This window comes from Oncorhynchus clarkii, chromosome 12 (assembly GCF_045791955.1).
Source record: "Oncorhynchus clarkii lewisi isolate Uvic-CL-2024 chromosome 12, UVic_Ocla_1.0, whole genome shotgun sequence".
Lineage (NCBI taxonomy): Eukaryota > Metazoa > Chordata > Actinopteri > Salmoniformes > Salmonidae > Oncorhynchus > Oncorhynchus clarkii.
The window spans coordinates 61,714,689-61,740,314 of record NC_092158.1 but is presented as its reverse complement, the minus strand read 5'-3'; the positions used below and the strand labels follow the sequence as shown (position 1 = coordinate 61,740,314).

Genomic DNA, 25,626 nt, shown 5'->3' with positions numbered 1-25,626 from the left:
TTAAAGGGTTAACACTCACTCACTGAAGACTTCTAAAGAGAGAAGAAACAGGTCACAGGTTTTCGCATTAGGTTTCCCATTAGGAGTGCGGAATGGTTTGCTTCAATCCTCATCTTAAAGACATTGAGTGTGAAAGCAATGTGAATGGTCCCAGACTGGGATGCCGTCCAGCAGACTTTCAGAACAGGAGGTCCCTTGCGGTCTTATGCAGACTCGCTACTATGGGGTAACCGTCACTCAAAAAATACAAGCTGCTCACATGTATGCATAACAGAGTTGATAACCACTACATTGACATCCTCACAGTACAAACACACAGCCAGGATAAGGCTAACCCACCAAGGGCCAAGTTCTCAAACTTCTGGGCCAGCTCCTTCATAGAGAGCTTGGTCTCTGTCTCACTCTCCAGCTTAGACAGCTCCCTCAGAATCTTACAGCCTGCCAGAGCACTGTGGACAGACTCCCCTGCCTGGAGGAGAGAGGGAGAGGGGGAGAGAAGCAAAGAGAGCATGGGGAGAGGGAGAGAAAGCGAGAGAGAGAGGGAAGTGGATATAAAAAGGGGAGAGATCAATGCTAAAATTAGTCTGTGCATTTGTAAATTAATAAATTTTTCTACAGATTAGTTTAACTTCAAGTAATTACATTGACATTTTAGTCATTTAGCAGACACTGATACAGAGCGACTTACAGTTAGTGCATTCATCTTAACATAGATAGATGGGACAAAGTGTATTTAAGATACACTTTTAAGAGGTCGGGTTACAGATGTTTTCGGAAAGATGGATAGGGTTCCACAATTGGGGTGGCAAGACAGACAAGAGCTTGGAATGGGCTGAGCGGGAGCTGCCCTCCCATAGGGATGAGAGGGCCAAGTGACCAGATGTGGCAGAACGAAGTGCTCGGTTTGGGGTGTTGGGCTTGAGCATAGCCTGAAGGTAGGGGAGGGCAGTTCCTCTTGCTGCTCCATAGGAAAGTACCATGGTATTGTAGTGGATGCGGGCTTCAACTGGAAGCCAGTGAAGTGTGCGGAGGAGTAGAGTGAAATGGGAGAACTTGGGAAGGTTGAACACCAGGCGGGCTGGTGTTCACGTAAGTTGCAGGGGTTTGATGGCACAAGCGGGGATGTTGTAGATCATTAACTTCTTCGATATAGGGGGCGCTCTTTTAATTTTTGGATAAAAAAACGTTCCCGTTTTAAACAAGATATTTTGTCACAAAAATATGCTCGACTATGCATATAATTGACAGCATAGGAAAGAAAACACTCTGACGTTTCCAAAACTGCAAAGATATTGTATGTGAGTGCCACAGAACTAATGCTACAGGCGAAACCAAGATTAAATTTCATACAGGAAGTGCCCCAGATTTTGAATGCGCTGTGTTCCAATGTCTCCTTATATGGCTGTGAATGTGCCAGGAATGAGCCTACACTTTCTGTCGTTTCCCCAAGGTGTCTGCAGCATTGTGACGTATTTGTAGGCATATCATTGGAAGATTGACCATAAGAGACTACATTTACCGGGTGCCCGCTTGGTGTCCTCCGTCGAAATGATTGCGTAATCTCCAGCTGCGCGCATTTTTCCATTTGGTTCAGAGGAGAAACCAAACTGCCACGAATGATTTATCATCGAATAGATATGTGAAAAACACCTTGAGGATTGATTCTAAACAACGTTTGCCATGTTTCTGTCGATATTATGGAGTTAATTTGGAAAAAAGTTTGGCGTTGTAATGACTGAATTTTCGTTTTTTTTTCTTAGCCAAATGTGATGAACAAAACGGAGCGATTTCTCCTACACAAATAATATTTTTGGAAAAACTGAACATTTGCTATCTAACTGAGAGTCTCCTCATTGAAAACATCCGAAGTTCTTCAAAGGTAAATGATTTTATTTGAATGCTTTTCTTGTTTTTGTGAAAATGTTGCCTGCTGAATGCTAGGCTTAATGCTATGCTAGCTATCAATACTCTTACACAAATGCTTGTGTAGCTATGGTTGAAAAGCATATTTTGAAAATCTGAGATGACAGTGTTGTTAACAAAAGGCTAAGCTTGTGAGCCAATATATTTATTTCATTTCATTTGCGATTTTCATGAATAGTTAACGTTGCGTTATGGTAATGAGCTTGAGGCTATGATTACGCTCCCGGATACGGGATTGCTCGACGCAAGAAGTTAACCTGCAAGAGTGAGTCAACACCCTGTCGTTCTCTACAAACATCAAAGCATGTAGAGAACGACAGGGTATTGTCCAGGGTCATGCCAAGGTTCTTTGCACTCTGGGAGTGGGACACAGTGGAGTTGTCAACTGTGATGGAGAGGTCTTGGAGCAGACAGGCCTTCCCCGGGAGGAAAAGCAGCTCAGTCTTGTCGAGGTTGAGCTTGAGGTGGTGGGCCAACATCTAAGCTGAGATATCTTCCAGGCACGCAGAGATGTGTGTCGACACCTGAGTGTCAGACGAGGGGAAGGAGAAAGGTAGTTGAGTGTCAGCCGCATATTAATGATAGGAGAGACCATGTGAGGATATGACAGAGCCAAGTGATTTGGTGTATAGAGAGAAGAAGAGAGGGCCTAGAACTGAGCACTTGGGGACACCAGTAGTGAGAGTACATCCTCTCCACATCATCTCTCCTGGTAGGAGGGGCCTACCAGGTAGGATGCAATCCAAGAGTGTGCAGAGACGCCTAGCCCTGAGAAGGTGGAGAGGAGGATCTGATGGTTCACCATATCGAAAGCTGTGACTAGATCTAGGACGATGAGAACAGAGGAGAGTCAGCTTCAGCAGTGCGGAGAGCCTCCGTGACACAGAGAAGAGCAGTCTCGGTTGAGTGACCCGTTTTGAAGCCTGACTGGTTAGGGTCAAGAAGATAGTTCTGAGAGAGATATTGAGAGAGTTGGTCAAGTGTTTCGTAAAGAAAAGAAAGGACGGATACTGGTCTGTAGTATTTGACGACAAAGAGGAGTCGAGGTGTTGGTTTCTTGAGAACGGGAGCGACTCGGGCCATTTGGAAGTCAGAGGGGACACAGCCAGTGGTCAGGGATGAGTTGATGAGGGAAGTAAGCAATGGAAGATGGTCTGGAGAAGGAAGGAGGGTCGCAGGGTTTCATCTTGTATTCAATAGGCTGAATGAATGAGGAGCGGATGTCTTCAACCTTCTTTTCAAAGTGGTTGACAGTCGTCATTAGAGAGGGGGGGGGAGGGGGGAGGATTACGTTTCCTAGGGTTAGAGGCAGAAGCTTGAAATTTAGAGTGATAGAAAGTGGACACAGCAGTGGACACAGAAGAAGACAAGGTAGATAGGAGGGAGTGAAAGGATGATAGGTCCTCCGGAAGTTTAGTTTGGATCCATTTTTGCTCAGCTGCCCGCAGCTCTGTTCTGTAAGCTCTCAATGAGGCACTTAGCCACGGAGCAGGAGGGAAAGGCCAAGCTGGCCGGAAGGAAGGGGGACAGTGCGAGTCATGGGATGCATAAAGGGAGGTGAGGGGGGTTGAAGAGGTAGAGTCAAGAGACAGGAGGGAAAAGGATTTAGCAGAAAGGGGAGATAAGACAGGATGAAGAGGAGAGAATAGTGCGAGATACAGAGCGAAGATTGTAATGGCACTTGGCCATCTGGGCAGGGGCTGAGTGGCTAGGGTTGGAGGAAAGGGAGACAGAAAAATAAACAAAGTAGTGATCAGATACCTGGAGAGGGTTGCAGTGAGATTAGTAGGCAAACAGCCTCTAGTAAAGATGAGGTCAAGCGTATTGCCTGCCTTGTGAGTGGGAAAGGACTGGAAAAGGGTGAAGTCAAAAGAAGCAAGGAGTTGGAAAGAAATGAATCGAAGGCAGACGTCGGGAGGTTGAAGTACGGAGAGAGGTAAGCCATCGTCAGGCAATAAGCTTATCAAGGTATCAAGCTCCTATAGGGACTCTCTAAGGGCACCTGGATAACACAGTGCCCCCAACGCGGCCCACTCCCAAGGGCTGGGGGCTCTCGTTCTCCGTGGCTGGCGTGAGTAAGAGATTTAAGCTTTTTAACCCTCGCAAGGCTGCCGGCCCAGACATCATCCCAAGCCGCATCCTCAGAGCATGCGCAAACCAGTTGGCTGGGGTGTTAAGGACATATACAATCTCTCCCTATCCCAGTCAGCTGTTCACACTTGATTCAAGATGTCCACGATTGTTCCTGTACCCAAGAAAGAACAGGTAACTGAACTTAATGACTACCGCCCTGTAGCACTCACTTCTGTCTTTATGAAGTGCTTTGAGAGGCAAGTTAAGGATCATATCACCTCTATCTTACCTGACACCGTAGACCCACTTCAATTTGCTTACCGCCCCAATAGATCCACAGACGATGCAATCACCATCGCACTGCACACTGCCCTATCCCATCTGGACAAGAAGAATACCTATGTAAGAATGCTGCTCATTGACTATAGCTGAGCCTTCAACACCATAGTACCCTCCAAGCTCATCATGAAGCTTGGGGCCCTGGGACTGAAACCCGCCCTGTGCAATTGGATCCTGGACTTCCTGACGGGCCGCCCCCAGGTGGTGAAGGTAGGAAACAACACCTCCACTTCGCTGATCCTTAACACAAACGGGGTACGTGCTCAGCCCCTTCATGTACTCCCTGTTCACCCATGACTGCGTGACTACGCAGGCCTCCAACTCAATCATCAAGTTGCAGATGACACAGTAGAAGGCCTGATTACCAACAATGACGAGACAGCCTACAGGGAGGAGGTGAGGGCCTTGGCAGAGTGGTGCCAGGAAAAAATAACCTCTCCCTCAATGTCAACAAAACAAAGGAGGTGATCATGGACTTCAGGAAACAGCAGAGGGAGCACGCCCCTATCCACATCGACGGGACCGCAGTGGAGAAGGTGGAAAGATTCAAGTTCCTCTACGTACACATCACTGACTATCTGAAATGGTCCACCCACACAGACAATGTGGTGAAGAAGGCGTAACAGCGCCTCTTCAACCTCAGGAGGCTGAAGAAATTTGACTTGGCCCCTAAGACCCTCACAAACTTTTACAGATGCACAATTGAGAGCATCCTGTCGGGCTGTATCACCACCTGGTACGGCAACTGTACCGCCCGCAACCTCAGGGCTCTCCAGAGGGTGGTGCGTTCTGCCCTACGCATCACAGGGAGCACACTGCCGAACCTCTAAGACACCTACAACACCCGATGTCACAGGAAGACCAAAAAGATCATCAAGGACATCAACCACACGAGCCACGGCCTGTTCACCCCGCTACCATACAGAAGGCGAGGTCAGTACAGGTGCATCAAAGCTGGGGCCAAGAGACTGAAAAACAGCTTCTATCTCAAGGCCATCAGACTGCTAAATAGCCATCACTAGCCGGGTATCACACAGTTACTCAACCCTGCACCTTAGAAGCTGCTGCCCCATGTACATAGACATGGAATCACTGGTCACTTTAATAATGGAACACTAGTCACTTTCATAATGTTTACATACTGCTTTACTCATTTCATATGTATATACTGTATTCTATTCTACTGTATTTTAGTCATTGCCACTCTGACATTGCTCGTCCTAATATTTATATATTTCTTAATTCCATTCTTTTAGTTTTAGATTTGTGTGTGTGTTGTTGTGAATTGTTAGATACTACTGCACTGTTGGAGCTAGGAACTCAATCATTTCACTACAGCCGCAATAACATGTGCTAAATATGTGACCAATAACATTTTATTGGATTTGAACAATCATCTTCAGGTTAATAGCAGTCAGCAGTTCACACACCAAGTAGGCTACTGGGAAGAAAGGCAGCGCTTAAAGTAGATGGACCTAAGCTGGCAAAAAGACAGTACTAGGCAACAGATAAAGACAAACATGATACTTATCACTCCTGGAAATATTCTATAGCCAGGAGTCCTCTGGCTATAGAAAGAAGAACCCATTAGAGAGTCATTGTTATCATTGTCATTACAGCTGCCTGTTCCCATACATTATTAACTGACTTACCAGGTCAGATAAAGGTTAAATAAAATAATGAATAAATAAATTACCATCTCCCAGAAGTAGACGGCCATCTCGCTGCGGTTCTGCAGCACAGCCCAGATGAACAGAGAGGCCCACGGATAGAGACAGCTCTGCTCCCTGTATGAACAATCCCCTTGCAACAACTTATTCACTTGCTGAGTGGGGAGAGATATAAAGAGTGAGAGATCGAGAGAGATGAATACAGCTTGGTTAGCACAGCACAGCAGTCACAGTTACATTCTATGGCAAGTTAAGCAGTGGTATAACTTTAGCAGTGTTGATAATTCCACTATATTGGTGGAGTGGAGTCTCCTCTATAACATGAATAAGTAGACCTTGTCATTGAGAACAGATGCATTTGTAATTCATGGATCCTGGTCAAAAGTAGTGCACTTAGAAAAAAGGGTTCTAAATAGTTATTTGTGGAGGGGATTGGGTTCTACCAAGAACTGTTTTCCTCTTTAGAACCCATTTTGGAAATGGAGGGTTCTTTGTAAGGCAAAGGGTTCTACCTAGAACTGTTTTTTGAAGAGAGGGTTCTTTGATGATTCTTTATGGGAAGAGTGATTATTTAAAAGGCAAGAAGGGTTCTAAATACACTGTTCTGAATCTAAATTAGCTTTTTTATATATATTTTTCATAGTTTTATAGTTCTTGAGCTCAAGTGTTTACCTCAGTGTTAAATCTTCAACATCAGGAGTTTTAATAATCTGATACGTTTAAAAAGATAGGTGTGAGAATTTTTTTAACTGTACCTACACTACCGTTCAAAAGTTTGGGGTCACTTTGAAATTTCCTTGTATTTGAAAGAAAATACAATTTTTTTGTACATTAAAATAACATCAAATTGATCAGAAATACAGTGTAGACATTGTTAATGTAGTAAATGACTATTGTAGCTGGAAACGGCAGATTTTTTATGGAATATCTACATAGGTGTACAGAGGCCCATTATCAGCAACCATCACTCCTGTGTTCCAATGGCACATTATGTTAGCTAATCCAAGTTTATCATTTTAAAAGGCTAATTGATCATTAGAAAACCCTTTTGCAATTATGTTAGCACAGCTGTAAACTGTTGTCCTAATTAAAGAAGCAATACAACTGGCCTTCTTTAGACTAGTTGAGTGTATGGAGCATCAGCATTTGTGGGTTCGATTACAGGCTCAAAATGGCAAGAAACAAAGGACTTTCTTCTGAAACTCGTCAGTCTATTCTTGTTCTGAGAAATGAAGGCTATTCCAGGCGAGATATTGCCAAGAAACTGACGATCTCGTACAACGCTGTGTACTACTCCCTTCACAGAACAGCGCAAACTGGCCCTAACCACAATAGAAAGAGGAGTGGGAGGCCCCGGTGCACAACTGAGCAGGAGGACAAGTACATTAGAGTGTCTAGTTTGAGAAACAGACGCCTCACAAGTTCTCAACTGGCAGCTTCATTAAATAGTACCCGCAAAACACCAGTCTCAATGTCAACAGGCGACTCCGGGATGCTGGCCTATCTTAATCTTTACTTTTAATTGGCCAGTCTGAGATATGGCTTTTTCTTTGCAACTCTGCCTAGAAGGCCAGCATCCTGGGGTCGCCTTTTCGCTGTTGATGTTGAGACTGGTGTTTTATGGGTACTATTTAATTAAGCTTCAAAGATGAAAGGGGTTTTGGTAGAACAGTTCATTAAAAAATGAAAGGGTTCCCGGTAGAACCCTTCATCGAGGATTCTAAGGAAAACATTTAGATGATAAAATGGTTCTCGGTAGAACCATTTATAGGTTCTAAGAATAATCCTTCATAGAGGGTTCTACCTTTGCTCCAAAAAGTGTTACCTTATGGAGACAAGCCGAAGAACCCTATATGGTTATATTTAGCACCTTTGTATCTAAGTGTATAAGGCAGGGGTTTTCAACTCTTACCCTACGAGGTCCGGAGCCTGCTGGTTTTCTGTTCTACCAATAGAATGTAGTTCTACCTGATAATTTGTTGCACCCACCTGGTGTCCCAGGTCTAAATCAGTCCCTGATTAGAGGGGAACAATTTTTAAAAAGCAGTGGAACTAGCTTCGAGGTCCACTGCTTGGATAGAGTGCCATTTGGAATGCAGCTATGGCAGACACTACCTTCAGTGCTCTCCTGGTGCTGGCGCTCTGGTCCAAACCGAGAAGACTGTAGTAGAAGGGCTCACACACATCTCCCAGGATGTCCCATAAAAGCCGTGACACCTGGAGGGAGAGGCGAGAGGAAGTCACATAGAACTGAGATGACTAAATAGTTCAAGCAGATTATCAAACAAAACACCTAAATTCGATCAACTGCGTTTTAACTCCACACACAGCGAATGACGCCATACCTTCCCTTTGACCCCTCCTATTTTATCAATTGACCATGTCATTTCTCAATAAATACCTAGTAATTTCTATAGCATAAAATAAAATGCTGTGGAGGTCATGAAATTTCATCAGCCGGTGACTGTCAAGCAAATAACTGTCGGTCTCACGGTAATTGACCGTTAATTAAATAACACATTTAGCATCTCCTGGCTTCCACACATGGCCTACAAGCCACTGATGCAGACATTTGGAACATCTACATTTTAAAAAGTGTAATACATCCATGTAATATAGCCTACACCTCCATAATAAATCCATTATTTATTTTAGACAGGTCTAAAGAAACATGAAATTAAGAAAATGTTGTCTATTTCAGAAGAACAGAATTGCTTACTCTGAATTGTCCTTAGGTTAGGTCCTGATCTGGCTATGCCATATGGCTGTGGGCTACACTAGTTCATTTAGCAGACAAGATTTGGTTAGAATTTCCATGGCATTATTTTATTTTATAGTATGAAAAATACAATTGAACAAAGCTGAATAAAAGAGAAAGGATATTTTCTCCAAAGGATTTGAGGGAGTGCGCACATGTGGCTATTCTGTGTTGAGCGATTAATAAAGAAATAGGTACTCCTGTATGCTTAATTTAGAGTTATTGATGTAACTTCAGTTGGGCTATATGTTTACATTTGGAATACATTGTAATGCTGCATGATATGACTCTAATGATGATTTGAAAAAAGTAGCTTGAAAGGCATGAGCTCTGCTTTGTTTATTGCGCAGGCTGTACACACGTCATCAGTCTCTCATTCACAATTTGACAAGCACTTGATAATGCCTCGGATTTCCCGGCGGCATCCCCTTTGTGTGGTCGTAATGCACCCTACAAAAAATCCATGCCTTTTCGTCAGCCAACAAGATGAGTAAGCCTAAACAAACAGCAAAAGCACTAGCCTAAGTCAATCTACTATCCCTGATAGTACAAAAGTTAACCTATTCTATTCTGTGCAAGAAATAAATATTCCAAACATAGTCTGGGACAGTTGTGGAATGCGATAGAACCAAGTGAATACAACCACTAGAATAAAAAATAAAGAAAATGATGCAATGAGGCTGACTCAACAGATCAGAACGTTTAGCTTAAAATGTAATCAACATTAGGCTATTTCTTCACATTATAAGCGCAGCAATGCGCACACTGCAGTAGGCTATAAGCGTGAATGTTCCATTAGTGAAAAACAACCATTATCAAAAGTGACCGCAAATGCGATTATGCATGTAATGCTTTAATTATAAAGGTGCATTTTAATGGTGAAAATGATCTTCCCCAAACTTGAAACTGAAACTCACGCGCTGCTTATGTATGCCAGTTAGGCTCTACACTATTTGTAAAGCTAATTAATGTGCTTAATTTTAAGAAGTTATTTGGCCACATTTGGGCTAGGCTACATGAGATGTGCGACTATGATTCGAAAAAGTCGCAAAAAAAGGCATTGTTTCTTGCCTTACACTGGGCATCATTCATTCAAGTGATAATATATAATTCACAAGGCTAATGTTGTCACCCATCAGACTATTCTATTTAATCTCGTCTTTACATATACTAAATAATATATGTGTCAAATTTGTTTTGATTTAGAATGGACCATTATCATGCACCTGTCTCGAAACACGGGCAGGGGAAAAAATAAATGTAATCTATTCACTTAAATAGCGAATGGAGGACGCAATTCCCGTGGTTCATTTTCATACCAGCCAGGTAGGCTATACTCCTGTTGTAAAGACAAGAAATGTGCTTAATATTAGGAAAGTTAAGAAATAAATATAGTAGGTCTAGCCTAGCCTATAGAAAGCTGATGGGATCCTCCTCTTTTTAATAGAGGCCCGATCTGTTTTCTTTCACAATTGCATAGACTATATAAATGTTGCGCAACATGAAGTGTTTAATTCAATTTTTGATTACATTTGCATTGATGTCAGAGTGATTAGAGGGACAATAGAGTGCTGAGTACAGGCAGTTAGCAAGTTTGGTAGGCTACTAATAACCATCAGCAGCATCAGAGCTAGGAGAAACCTAAACGGTCACGTGGAAAGCCTTCATGACTTGTGACCGCCGGTGTGGAGGTAATATAGTCACCGCAACAGCCTTAACCCCTCCTCACCTCATACAAGCTGAGCTCTTTGACAGAGGAGGGTCCTGATAGGGGGCTCATGGGGTTCTGGGGGCTCTTGAGGGCTAAGGCCTCTTTCGGAGAGCATATGGCCAGGCCCTGTCTCTCTGTGAGAAGCCGCTGGAGCAGAGTGAAGGCCAGAGAACTGTCGGACAGCGAGCGGTACAGGACCTCCAGATGCCTGTAGGTTAGGTAGTCCAGGATGTTGAGGCCGTTCTCGTTGAAGAGACGTATAAACTGGGGCTTGTCGTTGATCAGCGCATCTGTCATGGAGTCCTCCAGGTCCTCGTACTGCGGGACGATAGAATGGTGTTTTTTTATAAACATGTCTATCTGTCGATCTGTCTGTCTGTCAAAGTTTAAACAATACTATTGAGAAAATTAAGGAACACTTCACGAATTGAATCAATTTCCAACTTCCCTTCTCCACCAGCCTATTTTCTCTATACTGTTACATTTCCAATTTGTGAAGCGGATTGCCTGTCTGTCTGTCTGTCTGTTCTGCCTGCCTGTTTTGAATATAATAAATTCCTTAAACAGGGGCATTAGAAGTGAGGAGCAATTCACCTTCCATTGGATGTCTCCGTTGAAGAGTTCACTCTTAGCGATGTCCACCCTGTTCCAGGCTACTGCTAGCTTCAGCTCCTCTGTGTACTCACTGGCATCGCTGGACACACGTTTACTGGCTGACAGACAAATACATAGAACGAATGATTAGTGTGAGAGAAATTACAAGATGATGTTATAAATACTGTTATTGCATCAAATGGTTGTTTTATGCAACAGAATAGGGGGTTCTTAGAACACTCTAATCTGTGTGTGTTCTACTGAGAATGGGCCTCTGGGGGCTTAATGTTGACAGTAGATGTACGATGCCCGAGGCCACATTCCATTCATGGGAGGGAGTTTGCTCTGGTTTGACTGGAAGGTACCAGGGAGAGATGGGTTGGAGCCAGACCCTGGTTTCTACACAATGAGAACAGTCTTTACAGCAGACACTGTCTGATGTGAATTATTAGTATCTTTCATACAAACCTTAACCTTGTGACCCATTCCATACATCTGTTGTTTGTCATGAACATTCAGGAGGATGTAGTTACTTTGCTATAAAAAGGTGTTGTATTCTTTCTCTCTGGGCTCTCAACGAAATATCTGAGGGTGATTCATCGACCACCCATCATTATCGCAGAGCACTCAATCAATTCACTTTGTATGTGTGTGTTGTATTGACCTGCTCCGTTATTAATAAGTAAATATAGATCTAGTTTAAGTATAACTCTGACTTGCGTGATAAGTTCCTCTCCTCATTTGATAGTAAAGAAATTAACCACCACATTAGTTTGACCAGGATCATGTTGAACATATCTCTCAACAGATAGCAAATGCACACACTCCATACACACACACGCGCATACACACACGCACCCCTACCTCTGACAAGAGCCTTCAGTAGCACTGTGTCAAAATCATCAGAACTCTCCTGCTCCCCGTGGAACACTGTGATCAGATCTCTGTTTTTATAGATACTCAGAGCCTTGGGGGAGGAAGCGAAAAAGAAAGAGATGAGCAGTATGACAGTCACTTAATCACTCAAACTTGCTTTCTCTTTCACACACCAACACCCATAGACAGGCGTGTGGATGCTTGTACATGTATACACACTTTTATAAACTGGGTGGTTTGAGCCCAGAATGCTGATTGGCTGAAAGCCGTGCTATATCAGACCGTATACCATGGGTATGACAAAACGTTTATTTGTACTCCTCTAATAATGTTAGTAACCAGTTTATAATACCAATAAGGCACCTCAGGGGTTTGTGATATATGGCCAATATTCCACAGCTAAGGGCTGTGTCCTAGCACTCCCTGTTGGGTCGTGCATAAGAACAGCCCTTAGCCGTGGTATTTTGGTCATATACCACACCCCCCCAGGCCTTTTTGCTTAATTACAGACACACACAAACACACACATTACTATGTATACTACCTCTTCTATTACTTTTTTGTTGTTGTTACTTCTTCTTATTGATTATTGTACTGCAATGTTGAGGGAGCCAGCGAACAAGCATTTCACTGTACCTTTTATACCTGCTGTAAACAGTGCACGTGACAAATAACATAAAACACACACACACACACTCACCCTGTCCACAAGCTTCTCCAGATCTGCCTTGGCAGGGAAGTGTCTCCGGACCCTCTCACGGGCCCTGTCGCGCAGCTCCGCACTGGTCTTCTCGCTCCCCTCAGCCTCTGACTGGGGAGAGGGGGGGCTCATGGGCCCGGCTGACAGTGCATCCAGCAGCTCACAGATGAGATCCGCCGCTGGACCAGAACCATTCAACACCAGCCAGGGAGTAGCCTTCTTCAGAGAGAGATCCACCCTCTGAGGGAGAGAGGGAGGGAGGGCGAAAAGCAGAAGAGAGTGAGAGAAAGTGAAAGAAGGAGAGATAAGAGGGAAAGGGAAATTCAAAACGGAAGGAGAGAGAGAAAGAGGGGTTAACGAGAATGTTCTGGTCATGCACAGTAATGTACTATAGGCCTAGTGATGTCATGAAAAGTAAAGCAAGTCATAGTTATGATAGTGATGTTGCCATAGCTTACCTCCAGCATGGCAGCATCCCCTGAGATGAGCATACACAATACAGGGACATCTATACTGCCACTGCCTGGAAAACAACAGGTACAGGGAAGGGGTGTAGGACAAATGGGAGAAGTCCATAAAATCAAGTTTTTAGTCATGAGTCATTGATCAGATGTCACAGTGAATATCCATAAATGTTTCATGATTTACTAGTCATAAGAATATTTATAAGAATATATATTTTTCCACAGGCATCATGGGTTTGGATCAGCGAGTCAAATGTATTTCCTAAAAAATAAAAAAAAGGGATGCTACACAAAAGAGAGTAGGAGATTGCCTTGTATGGTCATGATGTCAACAGAAACAAAATAAACTCCCATGGGTTGTTCGCCAGATGAGTTCAACTTTGGATGAACCTTTAGTCTTACTTCCTGAAATGTATAAATCACCCACCGAATATAAGCAATACAAAAGAGTTACACGAGCATCACAGAGTATTAAAGGCTATATCATATCGCAAAGGACGTTGGTACATGTGAAAACTCGTACTCGAACGTTATGAGAATGAAATCAAGTTTTGTAAATACGTTGTAATAGGATATGGGATTTATCGCATCTAGCTATCAACATGGCTGTGGTTCTACTGATTGAATTACATCTAGTCGCATTTTCCAACCGCAAGCAAGGAGTCACCATTCAGTGGTCCCCTTTAATGCTCATTACGGCTTAGCCTCAAGCCTTAGCTTAACACTGATAAGAAAAGTAATATTGTTGATCTGAACATACAGAAGTACACATTAAATGGGTGGCTTAAACATACTGCACGCCACCTGTACACCTGGGGGCTAGTCTTATAAGTGTGGGTGTGTGTATCTATGCGCATGTGTGCGTGCATGCGCGTATGTAACTACTGAGTCTCACCCCAGATGCCTGTGCGCTGGTGGGAGATGTAGTCCTCCATCTTGGCCCGGAAGGCCGTTTCCCCTCCCCGCCGGCCTACACTCCCATCATCCACCAGCAGGAAGGCCTGGTAGTTACTATCCAGGCAGCACGAGTCATGGGACGTGTTCTGGACATAATACCGTGCTGGAAAACTACCCTGAGAGAGGAAGAGGAGGAGGGTAGAGAGTGAGAGAGAGAAAGAGCGAGAGAGCAGAGATAGAGAAGGGGATCAGAGGCGGAGAGAAGGATAAAGGCAGAGGTGGAGTGAGATCGGGGAAGTAAAAGGAGGGTAGAGAGAGAGAGACAGAGACAGAGCGAGAGAGAGAGAGCATTGTGATTACCTTCCCTTGTGTAATACAATTTCCTCGTTATTGTTATTTATTTGATTTCCTGTGGCTTTGCTTTGTTGAGTGACAAAGGGTGAGAAGCAGAGGGGAGCTACTGTATGAGTGTATGTGTCTGTGCATGTTTAATTCTATATACATTGAACAGTGTATGTGTATGTGTGCCTGTGACGTCACGCCATGTGTGTGTGTGCATTTGTGTTTGTGTGTCTGCGTGTGCACATATGTGTGCGTGTACCTCAGAGTTGATGAGCCACTGTCTGTTGTGCACGAGGCCCCAGGGGGCCACGCCCACAGCGATGACTTTCTTCTGGGACAGGGAGGAGGCCGCCGCCGCATGATCCCTCACTGCTTCCCCAACACAACGTCCCACCCCCTCCCTCAGCCCCCCCGTCACTATCCACGCCCCTGGGAGAGAGGGGAGGGATGGAGGGAGAAAGAGAAGAGGAGGGAGAAATGTGGGGAGCGAGAAATGTTTATGACACAATAATAATATGCCATAGCAAGCACACTTTCTTACCAACAGCGCAACACATGATGATAGACAATGGACAGTAAACAATAGACAGATAAGGAGTTTGTTGGTTATGAGTCAAGGGAACTGTGCAAATACGTACTCTACACATCCTTCCTTTCCTAATATATAAATATAATATGCCATTTAGCAGACACTTTCATCCAAAGCAACTTACAGTCATGCATGCATACATTTTATGTATGGGCGTGGTCCCAGGAATCAAACCCACTATCTTGGCATTGCAAGCGCTATGCTCTACCAACTGAGCTGCAGAGGACCACAGGTGCTACAGATTACTTTCCTCCATCTTTCCTTCAAAAGTAATTTTGTCCATTTAATGGCAGTGAAAGATGCCACCATGTATTGGAATCAGGCCCAGAAATGTTTTCTTTCAAATACTCAATTTGTTTGCTCACTTACGCACTTCTATTCCTTCTCTGGATCAGCTCTCATCTGACCTACTGGTTTGCCTCTTACGACTGCTGTGTCTGCAAACTTTATAATGCTTTATGGCTGAACATGCTTATTTTCCTGCCTTGCTTTAACAAACAACTGTCTGGCCTAGATGGTCTTGTGTTTTGTGAACTTCGAACCAGTACAGCCAGAGGAGAAGAAGGAGGAGACTCAGAGACAGAGATGGAAGAGGAAGCAAGACACCCCACTAGCTGGATTTATCTTTTTTTATGGTTCAATGAAAATTAATTAAATAAGTAGACCAGACTCTGTGGGAGACACACCCAGTTAAGTAGACCAGAATTTACAATTTTCTTCCAATGGTAAACGCCTTAATTTATTCACCATCTTTGTCTGAACTTCGAAATTGTATATACACTGTAGATGTAGGAAACATGGGAAAGTTATGCTGCTTTGAAAGTTGATGAACTTGTTAACCCACTAGGAGACAAGTAGAAGAAAAAGCCTTTGAAAGCCTCTTTGTTTACGCCTATTCAGCATTGTTCACTTTAGCTCACCCCACCCACGCACCTTAACCCCACCCAGAGTCAGCATGTGAGTCATCGTGGCATTTTTTTATTTATTTAACCAGGTAGGCCAGTTGAGAACAAGTTCTCATTTACAACTACAACCTGGCCAAGATAAAGCAAAGCAGGGCGACAAAAAACAGCACAGAGTTACACATGGGATAAACAAAAGTACAGTCAATAACAATAGAACAATCTATATACAGTGTGTGCAAATGGAGTAAGGAGGTAAGCCAATAAATAGGCCATAGCAGAGAAGTAATTCTAATTTAGCAAATTAACACTGGAGTAATAGATGTGCAAATGATGATGTGCAAGTAGAAACACTGGTGTGCAAAAGAGCAAAAAAAGTAAATAAAAACAATATGGGGATGAGGTAGGTAGTTGGATGGGCTATTTACAGATGGGCTGTGTACAGCTGCAGTGATCGGTGAGCTGCTCAGATAGCTTACGCTTAAAGTTAGTGAGGGCATATAAGTCTCCAACTTCAGAGATTTTTGCAATTCGTTCCAGTCATTGGCAGCAGAGAACTGGAAGGAAAAGCGGCCAAAGCAGATGTTGGCTTTGTGGATGACCAGTGAGATATACCTGCTGGAGCACGTGCTACGGGTAGGTGTTGTTATGGTGACCAGTGAGCTGAGATAAGGCGGAGCTTTACCTAGCAAAGACTTATAGATGACCTGGAGCCATATTCGTCTGGCAACGAATATGTAGCGAGGGCCAGCCGACGAGAGCATACAGGTCGCAGTGGTGGGTGGTATATGGGGCTTTGGTGACAAAGTGGATGGCACTGTGATAGACTGCATCCAGTTTGCTGAGTAGAGTGGTGGAGGCTATTTTGTAAATGACATCGCCGAAGTCGAGGATCGGTAGGATAGTCAGTTTTACGAGGGTATGTTTGGCAGCGTGAGCGAAGGAGGCTTTGTTTGCGAAATAGGAAGCCGATTCTAGATGTAATTTTGGATTGGACATGCTTAATACAAGTCTGGAAGGAGAGTTTACAGTCTAGCCAGACACCTAAGTATTTGTAGTAGTTGTAGTGAGAACCGTCCAGAGTAGTGATGCTAGTCGGGCGGGCGGGTGCGGGCAGCGATTGGTTGAAGAGCATGCATTTAGTTTTACTAGCATTTAAGAGCAGTTGGAGGCCACGGAAGGAGAGTTATATGGCATTGAAGCTCGTTTGGAGGTTTGTTAACACAGTGTCCAAAGAAGGGCCAGATGTATACAGAATGGGGTCGTCTGCGTAGAGGTGGATCAAGGAATCACTCGCAGCAAGAGCGACATCATTAATATATACAGTGAAAAGGGTCGGCCCGAGAATTGAACCTTGTGGTGCCCCCATAGAGACTGCCAGAGGTCCAGACAACAGGCCCTCCGATTTGACACACTGAGCTCTATCTGAGAAGTAGTTGGTGAACCAGGCGAGGCAGTCATTTGAGAAACCAAGGCTGTTGAGTCTGCCGATAAGAATACGGTGATTGACAGAGTCGAAAACCTTGGCCAGGTGGATGAAGATGGCTGCACAGTAAAGTATTTTATCGATGGCGATTATGATATTGTTTAGTACCTTGAGTGGGACTGAGGTGCACCCATGACCAGCTTGGAACCCGGAATGAACAGCGGAGAAGGTATGGTGTGATTCGAAATGGTCAGTAATCTGTTTGTTAACTTGGCTTTCAAAGACTTTGGAAAGGCAGGGCAGGATGGATATAGGTTTGTAACAGTTTGGGTCCAGGTGGAAAGCATGGCCAGCCATAGAGAAATGCTTATTGAAATTCTCAATTATCGTGGATTTATCGGTGGTGACAGTGTTTCCTAGCCTCAGTGCAGTGGGCAGCTAGAAGGAGGTACTCTTATTCTCCATGGGCTTTACAGTGTCCCAGAACATTTTGGAGTTAGAGCTGCAGGATGCAAATTTCTGTTTGAAAAAGCTAGCCTTTGCTTTCCTAACTGACTGTGTGTATTGGTTCCTGACATCCCTGAAAAGTTGCATATCGCGGCGACTATTCAATGCTTGTGCAGTACGCCACAGGCGTCCTCCAGAAACTAACCTCCAGTTCCTACTCCTGTTTAATTGTTGTCTTTCCTCTTTTGTTCTCTATTGCTCCTTGTTTTTTGCTCCTTGTTTTTTTTGCTCCTTGTTTTTTAAGCAAGGGGGAGGCTGATGACATCAGAGGGCACCATCAGACCAACTTCTTGAATGGCCTACTCCATGAAGTTTGCACGTGTCTAAAAAACATTATTTTTCTCAAAACATTTGTTTTTACACTTAAAGCTACAATATGTAACTTTATGGGCAACCTGACCAAATTCACACATAAATGTGAGTTATAGATATTTCATTCTCATTGAAAGCAAGTCTAAGAAGCTGTAGATCCATTCTATGTTGGCTATTTCTATGCTTACCATTTTTAAGATTATTTTTTTGCATCTTTTATTTTCGATTTTGTACACCAGCTTCAAAGAGCAGAAAATACAACATTTTTGGTTATGGAAAATATATTTCACAGCGGTTAAGATGGTACAATGATTCTCTACACAATGACTTGTTTTGTCACATAAACTGAAATTAGGCTAACTATTAGAATTTTAGCTACCAGGTAATGGCGGAGCGATTTATTTAATACATTACTGTATTTATACTGTACGTGGGATATTGTTTTTCAACATGAAAGGTTAAACCATTCTACCACTGAGCTTTGACGATAGCGCCAGCTAAATTCAGGGCAGCAATGTTGTTGAGAGCTAGCAACACTTTTGCAGTTGTCCAAAAATCGGCAGTAACAAAGATTACCTACATACTGGCCAGCGGTATGTTCTGTTTGCTTCAACGTTTTCTACGTTGCATGACGGTTTGAACTGAACGACACGTTTCCTTTGAGGTACGTTTGCTCCCGTTTGTTAGGTGTGGCCTGGCCAATATGAGTTTGAGCATCTGAAACTTGTGCAACACACCATTGAAGCTGGGCCACTATAATCGAAACATTTTTCAACTGGTCTTTCAGTACAGTACCGTTTCCGTTGTATTCAACTTTGCACACCATTCTGTCGCACTGAACGCAACCCTGGAAGCCTCAAATCTGTTATAGACAGAAGTCTGACATGAAAGACCAATCAGGACTCATCTCTCGGCATGTCCAGCCACTCCATTAGCTCAGCCAATCAGGGCAAGCCAGGAAGGATCCTGTCTTTCTCCCTGGCTGCATTCAGTACGAAAAAAACGGTGTGCAACATTCATTAAACGGCCAGTAAAACGGGGAGGGGTTGGGTTGTGTGTTGAAAAGTGAGGGGATTCTATCAATGACCCAGGCATGCACTGGGTGAAGCGAGTGAACGTTGATTGCATTCAATTTCGAATCGGGCCACCTCCTGGGCATGAGCAAAGTGCCCCGTTTTGACCGACGACGAAGTCGGCTGAAAACAAAAGCGACATAGGTTAAGCACATAAGTAAGATTCTTTGTTTCCACATGCAAAAGTGTTTACTTTTGATAGAAAAGGCTTTTTCTGCCTTCCAAATGAGTAATTGACAACATGACCGGGAGGCGCAGATTACTGTACTTTTTGAGACGGGCGCTCCTCCCACACCGCTTTTGTTACAGAATGGCTAAATTACGCTTTACAAATTATGAATATGTTTGAGAATGCGTTGCTCATTTGCTTCAAGCCACAACTGCTAAACAGAGCAAACGTACCTCAAAGTCTGTTAAAAAACATTGAAGAACATTTTGGGGAAATCTGTCATGTAGTACAAATGTTCACACAATGTAGCAAACAACTGAATGCACCCCTATATAGCTTAGTGCTTTCTCCTTAGCTAAACTAGGCTTGTAATTTGTTTTACATATCATTACAGTGCCAGTCAAAAGTTTGGACACACATTTCTTTATCTACTATTTTCTACATTGTAGAATAATTGTGAAGATATCAAAATGGAATCACAAATGGAATCATGTTGTCACCAAAAAAGTGGATACATAATAAAAATAACACAAATGGAATCATGTTGTCACCAAAAAAGTGGATACATAATAAAAATAACAGCCCTACTGTGAAGTAGGAACTAGCACCAGCTTCCTTAATCCCATCACAAATGGTTACTAAACAACTCAAGACATCAAAAGGGGTTCTTAGATACTTATGACAATGTGTATAATGCATTATAACCACATCATTATGCATTATTCCTGTATGTTAAAGAGACTGGACCCATTCATCTCAATATGAATTATTGATATTTTAAACAAATAGGTTAAACAGTGGGCGTTGTCCTCACCTGTGCTCTGTGCCGTCCTGACCAGCCTCTGACCCAGGACACCAGGGTGTGTGTGTGTGTGTGTGTGTGTGTGTGTGTGTGTGTGTGTGTGTGTGTGTGTGTGTGTGTCTCACCTGTGCTCTGTGCCGTCCTGACCAGCCTCTGACCCAGGACACCAGGGTGTGTGTGTGTGTGTGTGTGTGTGTGTGTCTCACCTGTGCTCTGTGCCGCCCTGACCAGCCCCTGTCTCAGCACTTCCCTGACCCAGGGCTTGACCTTCTCGCGACCACCCACCACAGAAACCACCAGGTTAGGGGAGGGCACCCCCCAATGGGCCGTCATCAGGCTGTACATGATATGAGGTGGGGTGTCGCATGACAAACGCAGGAACTGACCAATAGGAAGAGAAGAGAGGAAGAAATGGACAATTAGTATCGCCACACAATAACGTTATGATGATCAAGCGGCTGTGGTGGTTTATGAATACCTATGCTACATAAAGTGCTCCTAGCTAGTTGCTTGTTTTGCCTATAGTGTAGCTATTCAGAGGCGAAGAGATATCGGTACAGGTGAGAACATTCCGTCTGACTGAGCCAATGTTGTGAGGCCTGGCAGCACTGCCAGAACACAGACTTCTCTGCTATGGTTCCATAAAATGCCAGACAGACGTTCTGCTGCGACAGCCTCATACAGTATCTCACCACTGTTAAATCATGTGACACATGGGGAAAAAAGTGTTTTCTTAACGTTTAAACAACTTTTTTTCTTGTTAAAACGGTAAGGAAGATTCATAAAATTCCACGTGAATTCACAATGCAGAATTTCAATTCTGAGCCCAACCCGATATCTGACATCAGGACCGATTTTTCTCCACAACCAGATCCACCCACATTTTTCGGAGAGCCGATTCGTGACAATTGATTTAATTTCATGTGAAGATGTCTTATGTCCATTGTTGGGGGCCTGCACTGCTGCCAGCAACGGTTTGGGTCTCATGGAGTGTCTCTTTCAGAGGGTTAAGAATTGCACCTTTACTACCGTTACTGTATCTCAATTCCGCCTCTCAAAGTTTGCATTTCACCACCTTCTGAATTAACTTCTCAAAGTATTGCCATATAGGACTTTGTGCTGTCGCTTGCAGTTTCCTTGCCATTTTCCAATTGTTAACAACAATGACGTGTGGTGTGCTTTATATCCATGGCAAATCATTTGAATAGATGCATATCGCTTTGTTACTGTTCAAAATATGAATACATGTCAACCTATTTTGTGGTTCTAGTCCTAACATGTAGTTGATGGTTATATTAGAGCAATGTATATTATGTAATTGTGCACTTGATTAAAAACCCAAGACTTCTCAAAGACCAGGCAAGAAAGCTAGATCTAAATGCTTTGTAATGCCAGTACCAAATTGCTCCCTCCGCTAGTCCTAAATCGCTCCCTCCCCCTTGCCCCCAATCCTTCGATGTTTGCAGGTCTGGGAAGGTAGGTTATAAGCAGTGCAATTATGGATCTCACACCTTACAGGTGGCTAGGACCAAGGGAAGAGGTAGGGAGCGATTTGAGACCAGACGTAAATGTTGAGGAGACTTTCCCAATCACACCGAGTTTCCCTAACGCCTCGATCAGCTCTCAAACCTGTTTCATTATGTAATCCAACATGTTTATGGGATACGTGTGCAAAAAAACATTCACCTTTTTCCTACTATTTATGTTAAGTCTACGCATACAATTTGATGCATACGTTAGATTTTGTCACGGATCCTTCCGGGAACTGTCATTACGCACACCTGGTTCCTATTCCCAGTGATTAGTAATTGTATAAGTGTGCCCTTTGTTCACCATTGTCCTGTCGATAATTGTTCCAATGTCCGTTGGTTGTGTGTTTTGGCTTTCATGCCATTGTGGATTGCGCAGATGATTACGGATCTCGTCCCGTGTGATAATCATTGTGCCATTGTGAATTTATTCAAGGTACTCCTGGCTCTTTTGCTTTGGTCTCAACCTTGTGTTTTGTATACGTGTTTGTTTGTTCTTCGTCCTCATGCCTTTACATGGCACGCTGTAATTTGGGTAAATAATAACCCCTATTACGCATTCCTGCACCTGTCTCCCGATCCTTATACCAACGTGACAGATTTATACAATGTATGCACCATGCCAACGCTGCAAGGCAAACACAGCATTCCGTTCTGAATTAATGTTCTTCTGGTGTACCAAAACACAATGACGCTGTCGGTCTGATCGAGTCGTAATGATTATCTCTCTGTTCTCTCCCTCTAGATGAAAAGACACTTAACTCTGCATGTCTAGCAGATTGGATGTTAGCCTACCACCTCAAGCAAGATAATCTGCTCTTCCTCACTGGAAAAGCGTGCCTGCTCCAAGACCTCGGCCATGGTTAACAACTCCATTGTGTCCCCCTACCAGACTGTGTAAAACTCCTTCCCACTCTCCATTAGCTCCCATCAGCAGTGTGCATCAAATTCAAGTCCCTGTTGCTTGCCGACAGGGCAGCAATGGGAATCGACCCTCTCCAATCTTCATCAGCACTGCCAAACTTATATTCCTTCATATTGCCATTATAGACTGTGCGAACAAAACATTAACAACACCCACCCTCCCCCTTTTCTTAGCCTGGCGGGTAGGAGTGTTGGGCCAGTAACCCCGAGCTGACAAGGTAAAAAAAAAACTGTTGTTCTGCCCCTGAGCAAGGCAGTTAACCCAATGTTCCCCAGGTGCCGATGGCGTGGATGTCGATTAAGGCAGCCCCCCGCGCCTCTCCGTTCCTCCAGGGCCACTAGCTGTTGCATATCTTTGTCCTATCACACCTGATTCAACTAATCAATTGCTTGAGGAGGGATGTCCAGGGGGATATAAATGTTTTGTCTAGAACAAATATAATTATCTGCCAAGTAGAATAGGAAATTGTAGTAACTCTATTCATTACATTTGCACTTGTAATGTTCTATACATTTCACCTGAGATGTCACTGACTATACCGCATTTTTGTAGAGGGTTTGTTGCCCGGGCAGCGCTACCGTAGCTAGCAAAATAGTATAGAAACTAGGGCCACTTGCATTTCCCCCACACTTTTCAATCAGGTGTGTCATAAGTTAAGTACTTTCAATACAGCTGACTTCCACTGACATAGGCTTTCGTAGTTCATAATAATAGCCCTTTTTGTTCCAGTCTTATCTTTAGATAAAGTGGTAGCCCATCATGGGCAGGGGCCAGTGGAGGCTGGTGGGAGGAGATATAGGAGGATGGGCACATTGTAATTACTGAATTGGAATTAATGGAACAGAGTCAAACATGTGGTTTACATATGTTTGATACCATTCCATTTACTCCATTATAGCTATTATAATGACCCATCCTCCTATAGCTCCTCCCACCAGCCTCCATTGGCAGGGGCCCATGGTAGGGTAAATATATTGCTGAAATGGACTTTTCCCCAAATGGGAATATTATTTTCCATAATTTCCAATGTTGCCCTGATCTTATCCCTTCAATTTACTTTTACAGTGCATTTGGAAAGTATTCAGACCGCTTTACTTTTTCCACATTGTTACGTTACTGCCCTATTCTAAAATTTATGAAATAGTTTTTCCCCCTCATCAATCTATACACAATACCCCATTATGACAAAGCAAAAACAGGTGTTAAAAGATTTTTGCTATAAAAATAAAAATACAGACAGATATATAACATTTACATAAGTATTCAGACACTCAGTACTTTGTTGAAGCATATTTGGCAGCGACTACAGCCTCGAGTCTTCTTGGGTATTCTTCTTGCATATGACGCTACAAGCTTGGCACACCTGTATTTTGGGAGTTTATCCCATTCTTCTCTGCATATCCTCTCAAGCACTGTCAGGTTGGATGGGGAGCGTCACTGCTCAGCTTTTTTCAAGTCTCTCCAGAGATGTTTGATCGGCTTCAAGTCCGGGTTCTGGCTGGGCCACTCAAGGACATCCAGAGACTTGTCCCAAAGCCACTCCTGTGTTGTCTTGGCTGTGTGCTTAGGGTCGTTGTCCTGTTGGAAGGTGAACCTGGAAGGTGAGCGGGTGGGGTTGGTATCCGAGGCGCAAATGAAAAGGTTGGACGCTATGTACGAGTTGTCAACGGCCACGTTGTTATGAGAATGGCTGTAACCTTTCAACCAAATCTCCTGGTGTTTGTGCTTCAAAACGCTCAGTGGCTGTCGAGGCCTGTCAAGTCACCACCACGTCCGCGTGTGGCAACCTCTTCAGTACCTGTGAACTGAGACAAGGATATCGGTCTGTGATATCGCAAAGTGTTTCACCAGTGGGAGTCATCTGGTCAGTTGCTGGACTGACACCATTAGTGTCATTGTAAGGGGTGACAGTCCCCCACAAAGCCGAAGGTGTATCATCGGAAGCAGAGTATACTCTGCGCATCAATGTTTTTCTTGCTGAGACGACCGCAGTGCTTGCGGAAGTGTCCGAATGGCAAGAGAAGTTAATCTCAACTACCGTACTGCACGACTGCAAGGAGGAGGGAAGTTGCTAATTCACAGAGACAGCTGGCTCGAAATCATGAAAAGAATGGTGAATTAGGTTTGCTGATGGAATGTGTCGTAATATCTCCTTGGATCGGATTCTGCACCAAGAGGTTTCTAAACGTCTTTTTCCCAAGGGGTGCTTTCGACATATACCCCTCGTGAATGACTGCATTGCAGCTAGAGTTATGGGAGGACAGTGTGGTCAGTGGAGAAGGCACTGTGGCCTTTGACCATACCTGGTTGGTTTTCCAATCCATCAATGGGAGTAACCGATCCATCAAGTCTGCTCCAAGTAGCAGGGGTACAGATTCGAGGCTGGTAACATACACAGGGTGAACGAGCGATACATCCTGGAAGTGAAGTTTCAGCATGACTCTCAATGTGAGAGGTGAAGTAGTCTGAGGGGCCCCTCGAAGTGTAGAGTCACATTGTTCCACTTTTAACCAACGTTTAGTTGGATTCAAAGACCTTTTGAGATCATTGAACATTGTTTGAGAGATGGACGATATTGTCGCGCCCGAATCAATTAACGCATGACAAGTTAAGCAATCTTACAGGACTGTTTCCAGGTATGGGCGTTTAGATTCGTGTTTAGTGGACATATTCCCCACAAAGCGGAGTGGTCGTTCACAACGACGTGATGTGCCATTTCTGTTCAAGGTGGAAGCAGATCGACTCTTCAGATTTTGAGTGGGCTTGGCTTTAACGAAGAGTTTGACCTTTAACTTTGCAACCTTTGTATCAGAGTCTATAGACAAAGCCCGTGGGCTTGTTTCTTGATCAAGCGGGCCCTGGATAGGGTCTCGAGTGAGAGCGGGAGAAATTTGAATTTTAACGTCCTTGCTATCGGTGTTAATTCCTGCGGACCTGGTGTCCGGTAATTCCCCGTCTAGTCCTTGTGACTTATCTTTAACCCTTTTCTCAAAATGTTCTGGCTTTAGTCCTTCACATAGTGGAACTTCTGGAGAACATTGGTCT

The 25,626-nt window shown here is 43.8% G+C and overlaps 1 protein-coding gene across 1 annotated transcript in view; it reads right to left on the bottom strand.

Moving 5' to 3' along the window:
• The window catches only part of LOC139421004 (transient receptor potential cation channel subfamily M member 4-like), a 69,092-nt gene that overhangs the window by 30,803 nt on the left and 12,663 nt on the right, over positions 1 to 25,626 (bottom strand). The window contains exons 4-14 of the mRNA XM_071171469.1: positions 20,334 to 20,508; positions 14,607 to 14,776; positions 14,004 to 14,181; positions 13,103 to 13,167; positions 12,645 to 12,884; positions 11,933 to 12,035; positions 11,069 to 11,187; positions 10,493 to 10,792; positions 8,121 to 8,222; positions 6,032 to 6,160; positions 340 to 469 (exon numbers count right to left, since the gene is read on the bottom strand). Of these exons, the coding sequence (XP_071027570.1) occupies positions 340 to 469; positions 6,032 to 6,160; positions 8,121 to 8,222; positions 10,493 to 10,792; positions 11,069 to 11,187; positions 11,933 to 12,035; positions 12,645 to 12,884; positions 13,103 to 13,167; positions 14,004 to 14,181; positions 14,607 to 14,776; positions 20,334 to 20,508 (1,711 nt within the window). The remainder of the gene's footprint in view (positions 1 to 339; positions 470 to 6,031; positions 6,161 to 8,120; positions 8,223 to 10,492; positions 10,793 to 11,068; positions 11,188 to 11,932; positions 12,036 to 12,644; positions 12,885 to 13,102; positions 13,168 to 14,003; positions 14,182 to 14,606; positions 14,777 to 20,333; positions 20,509 to 25,626) is intronic.